General features: G+C 33.4%; 1 protein-coding gene and 1 long non-coding RNA gene across 2 annotated transcripts; both read left to right on the plus strand.

Annotated features, from left to right (window-relative positions):
• Positions 1-1,323: 1,323 nt before the first annotated feature.
• On the plus strand, positions 1,324-3,615 carry LOC141645984 (uncharacterized). Its single transcript, XR_012545251.1, has 3 exons — positions 1,324-1,422; positions 1,520-1,629; positions 3,330-3,615. It is a non-coding gene; the product is annotated as an uncharacterized LOC141645984 (long non-coding RNA).
• A 2,510-nt stretch (positions 3,616-6,125) lies between these two features.
• On the plus strand, positions 6,126-9,746 carry LOC141647348 (ferritin-like catalase Nec2). Its single transcript, XM_074455491.1, has 3 exons — positions 6,126-6,681; positions 7,146-7,371; positions 9,199-9,746. Exons 1-3 carry the CDS (start codon positions 6,257-6,259, stop codon positions 9,580-9,582), a joined length of 1,035 nt encoding a protein of 344 aa, XP_074311592.1. The 5' UTR covers positions 6,126-6,256; the 3' UTR covers positions 9,583-9,746.
• Positions 9,747-10,015: the final 269 nt, after the last annotated feature.

The following is a 10,015-nucleotide window of genomic DNA, read 5'->3' on the forward strand; positions in this document are numbered from 1 at the left end:
CGGTGACAACAACAGTGACGGAGATGATAAAGCGACGATGAGAAAGAGAGAAAGAGACGATGAGAAAGTGTGTGTTTGTGTTTGTGTATGTTTGTGTTTGTGTTAGGTTTGTGTTTGTGGTTGTAGCTGATCTGTGTTTGTGTGGTTTATATTATGGAAAGTATTGACAACGGTTTTTACACATAAACCCGTTGTCATTAGAGAATATATTAACAACGGGTCCTTAGAAAACCGTTGTTAAAAAGTATTAACAACGGGTTTATATATAACCGTTGTAATTACTTTTCACTAACTTTGCGCCAAATTATTAACAACGGTTATAATGTATTACAGAGTAAACTGTTGTTATTAGTTTTTATATTAACAACGGTTGTGCAAGTTTGACCCGTTGTTAAAACCTATAACAATGGTTATCAACACATAACCGTTGTAATTAAGTTTAGTAAAATTCGCGCCATCCATTCTACAACGTCTTATGGTGATTTTCGTGAATAAGCGTTGTTAAAGGGGCGTTGTAGTTGCCTGGATTTGTAGTAGTGACAAGTTAATTAATCAAATTGAGTGTGGAGTATCAAATTGCTTATCAAATGCATTCCTAAAATATAAAGGCACACAATTGATTGAGACAACCCAAAATGGAATAAGCAAACAAATGAGTGGGATAAAGGGAGTTTCATATAAGGAGTTACTTATCTATTGTTTTACACAATTCGGGTTCAGATCAAGTTTTGGTCCTGAATTCGGGTGTCAGGTAGGGTTATTCAGATTCGCTCAATTTGGACAAGTCTAAGTTACGTCAGCCGCCTTGTAACGCCCCGTAAATTTCGGACCGTTAATATATTTCGAAAATAATTAATTAATCAAGTAAAATTTGACAATAAAGTATTTAAAGTAAAAATAATTCAAAGAAATATAATTTTATTATATTTTGAAGAAAAGTATTTATTTTGATAGTTTTGAAATGTTTAAAAATAGTTTAAACCGTGTAAAATCTTTTATTTCGAAATAAGGGCGTATCGGGGGGAAAATAACAATTCGTTTGAACGTTGGGTAAACGAATTTGGAAATGGGTCGTATGAATACTCAATTTTATTGTAATCTCGTGTTTAAAGACTTTGGTCTTGACGGAATTTGCATTTGACTTACGGATTTAGTTATTATTGAAACAAGTCAAACCCGACTCGTAAAAATCCCGACAAAAAAATCCCGCACCTCCTTTCCTCCTTTCCTTCTTCCCTTACGCGGACCACACCCCCCTTTTCTTTTATTTTTCTGATTTCCTCTATCTCCTTCTTCTTCCTTAAGTTCCAAACTCCATTTTTATATAAAAACTCAAGCAAAATCGTCACAATTTCTTCGTTACTAGTCCGTTTTCCGCATAATTTACCTTTCCGGAATCCCCTCGCCACGATCTACAACTTAGTATGTTCTAATTTCAGTTTTCATTAAGTTGTTTTAAGACCAAATTTCGGAATTTTCGGTTTATATGCTTATTATTGTGTTTTAATTGTTTATTTAGGTGAAGGATTGGAAGACGAGTTTGGGGACTCGTATATTATTGAAGATAGCGGATAGTTGCTAGTTAGGGTTTGGGTTTGAGGTGCTAATTGCTCTTTTTTCTAGCTTAAGGTAACATATTTCGAGCTACTCGACGAATTATCGTCACAATCTTTGTTGTTTTTGTATGTTTGGTGATTTTTGTTTGAATAGTAGTTTTCACATGTAAAATTTGTTGCATGCATGTTTAATTTGTGCCTTTTGTTAGTTTAAATTATCAAAGTTGAATTGGGGACGATTAATTAATTTTCAGACGGTCTTTTATTAAACAAAAATGGAAAAATAAGGTGGTGTAGGGGCCCGTGGCAGGCCCGTGGCAGGCCCACGGCTAGCCCACGGCTGCCCGGGTTGGTCCGTGCTTGTTTTGCGGTTTTTCGTACAATCTTGGTCTTTTCGGGTTAATTAATATTAGAATAGAATAAGTAACAAAAGGGTAGTAATTTGAATTGAAGCATACTAGTAACAAAAATTATGTTAATGGGAAAAATTGTGCTTATATTAATAGTTATCACATGTTAGGATAGTTTACAAAATGAATTTTATAGCGATAATTGTAATGTTTTGTTGATTGTGCCGAAAACTGAGCCTTAGTCCCTTTGACTGATGCGATGTCAGTTAATTGAGTGATGGGTCAGCCGCAATTTGACCCGTACCTGTCGCAGGGCTGGGGTTGCGGGTAAAAATTCGGTTGAATGAATTAGATAATCGGCCTTTTTCTTGTTTTAGGCCATTTATTACATCTCTATTTCACATGTGTAGTTAATTGAATTTAAATAGCTTCTTATTTTGTAGAAATGGCCCTAGTTTCCCCTAAAGCCTTTTATATTGTTATAATTGCTAGGATTGGAAATTAGTATTGAATACTTATTGAGGAACTGTTGGTTTGTATGCTGTAAATAGACATTTATATAGCCTTTCACATGATAGAATGTTAGCATTTAGGTTGGTAAGTAGGACTTTTTGCCCTCTTAAGGTTAAGTGGGTGTCTTACTTGACTTGTGTGGTGAGTCTTGTGTGGTGTGGGCTAAAGTATTCAAGTGGGACTAGTGGGACTAGGTCCTAGGTGAGTATTTCGGCCTTCATCATAGATAGGTCTTTATAGTCTCTGACGAGTATATGTTCACTGCTTGATAGCCTTTGTGTTCCTGACTAGTGGATTTATATCCAAGTTGGGGCATGACCTCAGGTACTTATTTTGATAGTATGAGGTCAGCTTAAGTACTAGCCAACCCTTCGGTGGTGTCCTTAGGGTACTCACTTCACTTTGTCTTAAAAAAAGTTGTGGGTCTTGGGTGCGGTGGTGTGTATCCGCATGTCTAGGTCTGCGCAGATTTTAGGCTAGGATTGTGTTGTCTCTTGGCCATGTTTTCTTAATAGTAACCGCTGAGCCAAGATACCGGTTCGATTACCTTCCCTACCTCGTGGTATAGACTCGAGTTACAAAGTGACTATTGACGGGACTAAGAACTTATGCCTGTCTTTGATATATTGCCCTTTCTTGTTTGATGATTCTATGAATCATAGAAGGTGAGATGCAAGCCGGCTATGGTTGATAGAGTTTGGATTACAATTTGTTATATGATTCACATGATAGTTTAGTTTGGTCAGTTTAGGGGTCATTTGTTAGAATACATGACAAGTAAATGGTTTATCAAATTGTTTACATGTTACATTACATGTTACATTAATTTTGACGATTCGTGGCTGTGAGGACTCGAAGTTACTCCTCACTGAATTGTGGCTTTCGTGTTTGTATAAAATGCGATTGACAGGTTGTTGATGCTTTGTTGGGGTCACCGATGAGCTAGCGAGCAAGGAACCTTGGACCTAGTTTTTGGCTATTCTATTAGTAACCCTTTTATCCTTTGGTTTGTATATTATTTGAAGGGACATATGTCTCCCTTTTCTATTTTGGGTTGTATCATTCTACTTTCTATTTAGCTATGGCATAGTAGTTCATCAACTTTTGCAGGGTTTTGGCACCCGCTTCTGGGAATGTTGGACTTCTTGAGTTGGATTGGTTGTGAATGGTTCAGTTAGAAAATTTTTTGAAATTGCAGGTTTTTGGATAGTTGAACCATTTACAAACATATCCTACCAGTTTTTCTGTAGAATTTACGTATTTAATTAAGGCTGGATTTAAGGGTGTCACACGCCTACTTCGACTATTTGCCAATAACTTATCAAAAGTCGAGAAAACAATCATAGTATTTCGAATAAAAAAATTCATAGTATCAAAAGTGTATGGGTAGTAGACAAAGTGAAATTTTCTATAATTTAATAATTTACTAAATCCAAAAAATATGTAAGTTGTTACTTTTAATAACACTTTCCGTTTCCACCCGTGCACTGCACGGGTTCAAAAACTAGTTTGTATTATTTGTTTTAGTTGCTATTGTTGCATTAGTATTCTCACCCATTAGTGATTACAACTTATTTAATATTTATATAGACGTGAAAATTATTTTGATAAATGATAAATCAAACATGAAAAGTTTGACAACATACGTTGTGAAGGTAGTAATTAAAGTTGACCGTCAAAACCAACGGCAGATTAGGCCATGTTTGACAAACGACAGAAACAGTTTTATAGTAGCAGATAACGCAATTAGAAAAGGTTAGTAAATTTTAGTAGCGGGTTTGACTATTAAATTAAATTAGTAGATTTCAGAAAAGGTATTTGATAATTTGTAAAATATATGACAATTATATCATTTTTCATGTACAAATTGAATATGCTCTTACAACATGCTGCTAATAACAACATATTCAAAAATCGTAGATTCCAACTTGACCGACCAGTATGCTATCAGAATATGTCATTTACCAAACACATGAAATTAATAGATTGATTAGTCAATTTATCAATCTACAATTTAAGCCGAAATCTGCTAAGTTCACCAAATATGTTATTTACCAAATAGGATCATAGTTATGCTTTAAGATGTATATATCTCACTAAGTTATTGAGAGACCACTTTGTATAACCTCTTTATGTATTTTTCCGTACTCATTTTACTATTGGTTGTGACTCAAAATGTCTCTTTCACTTGGTATTGTTTGATAACAATCGTACATATTTATCATATATTGTAACAATTTTTATTAGTAATTCATTTTATAGTGTATGTACGTAGCTGTTTTATTGTTATTCGTATAATTTTTCCATCAGTTTGTAATTGATTTCTAAATAAATTTATTGAGAGACCGTCTCTCAGGAGATCTATAATATAAAAATTATATTAGTTTGATTTACGTTAAAATACTAACAATATATAAACCTTGTGAAAATTAATAATGAAAGTTGAGTATCAAAATCGTGAAAGATTATTATAACTTTAATCTTTAGATTAGTAATATAATTTTTTTTCTAACAAAGTTTAGGTTAAGGTAAGGCCTTATCCAGTTTAATGTCAGGGCAGACTATCGGCCTCTTTGAGGACTTAAAGTCATTAATGATATTTATTCCCTATTAAAACACGCAATATAGATGATGTATTGATGTTAGCATGCTCCCTCAGTTCCGGTCATTTGTTTACCTATTTTGTTTTTGGGTGTCTCAATCAATTGTTTTTCTTTCTTATTTGGGAATGTCTTTGATGGACAATATATTTGTACATGAAAAATAAACAAATGACCCAGACGTAAGAAGTATTTTTTTTTCAGTAAGTGGACTATACATCTGATGGTAGTTTTTGAGCATTAAGATAAAACTTTCGAGTTTTATTTTAAAAATTATGAGTTTTATTATAAAGTTTTTGAGTTCATGCTTTTAAACATAAAGCTAAAAAAATTACAATATAACTAAAAAACATTACATATAAGCTCAGAAAATTTTGAGTTTTGACGTCAAAAACTAACATGTAACTTATAAACTTTATAAAGCTAAAAAAAATACACAAAAACTCAAATATATGTGGAGACTGGGGTCTGATGTAATACATCCAATGTATAATCATTTTTTCTCATTTTTTTTCATATTAAAATACCTACCCAAATTTGCATGTAAAAACAATGTGCAAAATTTGCAACTAATTGCAGTTGTAGACAAATTTCCTCCCGTAACTTCATGTATTCTAGCCTTTTTCGACATTGTCAATTTAACTAGATGACATCCAATTTTGCACGTCTTATTTATTCATACCAAAATTACTCAACATCATATTCCCAAAATTTAATTGTTTTGTTTTTTTATATTTTTTTGGGTCTAAAAATTCAATTGTATTGTTAAGATATCGTATGATCACCGTAAAGTTGTCTAATCCCACAAGTTACATACTTACATTTAGTTAAACCGTAAAGCTAGTCCTCCTAAAACAAAAGTATTCATCTTAATATTAAAACGGGTTAAATATCACCCTGCATAAGTATATAGGACATATACTTCGTATTTTGTTTTTCCCTAGGGATTCCGCTTTTGTAGTCTCATTCATCACGTTGGTATAATTTAACTTGTCTTAAGGTTAAGATGGATATCCCCGTCTTAAATTAGAATTTGTTAACGGGGCTTCGCCCCTCTTATGTACCAAAAAAAAAAAAAAATTAGAATTTGTTAAACCATAATCAGTCATCTAGTATAAATAATGCTTGTGCCATGTTACTATATTAACTCATAATTAACCTTAATCAATTTGATTAAACATTTCTTTCACAAACTCTCCTAATTAATCAAATCTAATCTTGATTAACTTCATCAAAAATGGGATTAATTCCCATGTTTATCATAATCTTAACACTCCTAAGCTCAATTGGGTCAGTCTACCCTGGGAAGGCCCTACACCATGTTAATGATTTGGGTCCTTACGACGATTCAACTGATTTGGGTCTATTTGACCCGTTTTATGATGCAAATGACCCGAATAACCCGACCTGTAAATCACCAATCCCACCATATGTGTTGCCTATATACAAAATTGATATAATGCTATTGCAATTTGCTCAAAATCTAGAGCATATGGAAGCAGATTACTTCTTATGGGGTGCTCTTGGATATGGCCTTGACACGGTTGCACCACAACTAACCCAAGGTGGTCCGCCTCCGATCGGAGTTCAAAAGGCTAACCTTGACAATCTCACTGAATCTATCATTACAGAATTTGCTTATGAGGAAGTTGGACACTTGAGGTTTGCAAATTAAACATTGATAATACTTTAAATACTTTATTAAACTATTGATAATTTATTAAATTCTATTGATTTTAATTTAATTTAATTTTAATTCATTTGAAATGTTGCTACTTCTTTTGTTAGTATCATGATATATCAATTTCATGAATTCATAGCTTTTATTACAAGCAATTGATTCACGAATACGTCATGACATGCATAGAACTCGGTTATTATAGGCCTAACGTATTGTTAACTTAAAACTCATACGTACCGTCCCACTTAAAACTGTTGCATATATCAATTTTATTCATAGAATTCGGTTATTATGGGTCTCGATGGTGATTATATAAGCATGGTATTTTCTTAAACTCGTGTAACTTGGAATAATATATGTATCTTTGCGCTCGCTTAGAACCCTGAACCGAATTTCATCAGTAATCAAATTTTGTACTAATAGAAGTTGTTTTTGATATGTTTAGGGTATTAAAAAGGACCGTTGGGGGAATTCCAAGACCATTGTTAGACCTAAGTCCAAAACACTTCGCAAAGATTGTAAATGATGCGTTTGGATATGAACTGGAACCGCCATTTAATCCATATTGCGACAGTTTGAGCTACATGTTGTCAACATATATCCTTCCCTATGTTGGACTAAATGGTTACGTTGGTGCCAATCCACTCATCAAAGGTTACGTTGCCAAGAGGGTACGTTTACGTAAACACACTTTTTTACCTACGTGCATTACCTAGCAGCTCTATTTTTACATTAGTATGTATTTAGTCCCTCCGTTCTAGGTGAGATGTTTACACTTTTTTTATTTTGTGAGGGAGAAATAAAGGAAGTGTAAACATATCACTATAACGGAGGGAGTAACTCATTACGTCTCTATCTGAAAGTTCGAGAGCTTAGTATATCAGGTAAGGCCGTAAGGGTTTGATCTAGCTAGTTTGGAAGCCAAAAGGCAAGTGTTAAGGTGGTTGGGATTAGAGCTGGCAAACAATGATACGACACGAAAACATTGTATGACGAAGTTAATAGGTTTAGGTTGACGCTAAATGACCCATTTATGTAACTGGGTCGACACGAAATTTAATTGGGTCAGGTTTAGGCAGTTGAGCTTTGTAAACACAAACTCGACACCAATAACTTATTGATTACATTAAACCCTAACTTATTTTTATACTCCGCCACATAAACATATTTACACTTTCCAAAAATTAACATGATATGAAAACACGACACGAATTAACGGGTTTGGGTTGAAACTTGATGACTCATCTATGCAAGTGGATCGACACGAATACGACACGATTTTAAATTTTGTTGGGGGTTTGGGGTGAAGAGAGTGTAACACGAACACGAATCAGACACGACTCAATCTGTTTGTCAAGTCAACCGTTGAGATAATAATAGGTATTTGTAGTAGTTAAACGTGATATGAGACTCTTTGGTTACGTAATCAATATATTGAAAATGAAAAAAGTATGAGTAGTAATTTAATTTGCATAGGTAACTTGAATTTACCTATAACACGTAAGGGTGACATATAGAAAGTTATTTTCAAAGAATGAAGGAAAAAATGTTTGGTACAACTCTTCAACTAATAAGGTCTACCTTATGACAAATAATTGCGACTTTGTACGTTTATGTGGTTTCAGTTGGAAACTGGAATGGATGTTCTATAATTGGGACATTTCCACTAAGATTAGAACACTAACCTAGGAGGCATTCTATGCTTTAAACAAACGGATGGACCATAATTGGTCATTTAAATTGATTTTACATCATTTCTATTACTCCGTAGTAAAGTAAGTTATTTCATTACTATCGGATTTTTATAGTGTTAATTTTCGTCTGCATTACAAGATATTCAAAACCATTATTTCTATTTTATTTACGCAAAGGCAAGGCTTTGTAAGCCGGTCATTCTATCAGACATGCATGACCGTCAAATAAATTTGAGAAGACCAGTTCTAAAAAACTGTTTGAGACCTTATGTAATACTTCCTCCATTACTCAATATTTGTCGTTTAAGCATTTTCTTTTTTTTTCCATATTATATGACGCTTAGCCATAAATGCACCCATTACAATTTCCTAGGTCCTATATCTCTTCTTTAAGTATAATCTGATTGGAAGAGCATTAGTATAGTAAAATCATTATTTGGAAACAAACACAATTAACATTTGTTATGACTAATTAATGGTAATTTCCTATGTATTTGTCTTTTTCCAGCTTTCAATGGTAATTTGTTATGACTAATTAATGCATTAACATTTCCTATGTATTTTCCTTAATATTTGTGAAAATTTCTAAAACGACATATAAAAAATAATGGAGAGAGTAGATAAACTCGTTTTTTTTTAGTAGATGATATTCGAACGTGGATAGTTAACTAGCAAAAGCAAATTAGATTCAAAAATCACGTAGCTTACAGCAGTGTGTAATACACATTAATGTTGTATATATACAGAATAATTAATAAATATCTTCAATTTATTTAGTAATTTTAATTTAACTTGTGCATGCAGCTACTGGCAGGACTACTAGGAGTTGAGTCAGGACAAGACGCCGCGATAAGGATGTATTTGTACGAAAGAGCCGATAAAGTAGTGCACCCGTACAAATTCACCGTAGCCGAATTTACCGAGCGTATTTCAATACTAAGGAATAAATTGGGAATGTGTGGTATAAAAGATGAAGGCATCATAGTCCCTCCAGAGCTCGGGGCTGAGGGCCGGTCTTGTACCAATGTCTTATCGGCTAACCAGGACTCGCTTTCGTATCCTCGGACCCCGGCTGAGATATTGAGGATTGTGTATGGGACGGGGAATGAGCATGTTCCTGGTGGGTTTTACCCTGAGGGTGGTAATGGTGAAATTGCTAGGATGTACCTTCATGACAAGTGTTATTGATCGATGTCCTAGGTTATGTGAACATATGCATGCATGCCTACATGATGGTGCTTATGTAATAATAACCTTATACGTGACATATGTAGTGTGCTCGGTATGGGAGTTTAGTAAAAAAAAAAAGTTTACTAAACCTTGTTTATAATTCAAACAATTATTATATAAAACCGTTTTAGATAAGTATTATTATAAAACCAAGTGATTATTTATCTAAAATCTCAACTAAAATAACTTCCATCAATTACTACTTTTCATAAGAAGGGCATCAATATCTTTTATTATATGGTTTTACAATGTGAGATTGTAAAACCGTTTCATAGGAGATTATTATTAGTTTTGGCATGATCGCACATTAACCATGTTCATAAACAAATTGTAACAAGTCTTTGTGTGTTACTTTACTTTTTCTTATAACATATCAATATTATATATTAAA

Source organism: Silene latifolia, chromosome 3 (genome assembly GCF_048544455.1).
Source record: "Silene latifolia isolate original U9 population chromosome 3, ASM4854445v1, whole genome shotgun sequence".
NCBI lineage: Eukaryota > Viridiplantae > Streptophyta > Magnoliopsida > Caryophyllales > Caryophyllaceae > Silene > Silene latifolia.

Coding starts and splice junctions, on each gene's coding strand:
- LOC141647348 (XM_074455491.1), top strand. CDS start 6,257: ATGGGATTAATTCCCATGTTTATCATAATCTTAACACTCCTAAGCTCA. Junction 6,682..7,145: donor GAGGAAGTTGGACACTTGAG/GTTTGCAAATTA, acceptor TGATATGTTTAG/GGTATTAAAAAGGACCGTTG. Junction 7,372..9,198: donor AAGGTTACGTTGCCAAGAGG/GTACGTTTACGT, acceptor TTGTGCATGCAG/CTACTGGCAGGACTACTAGG.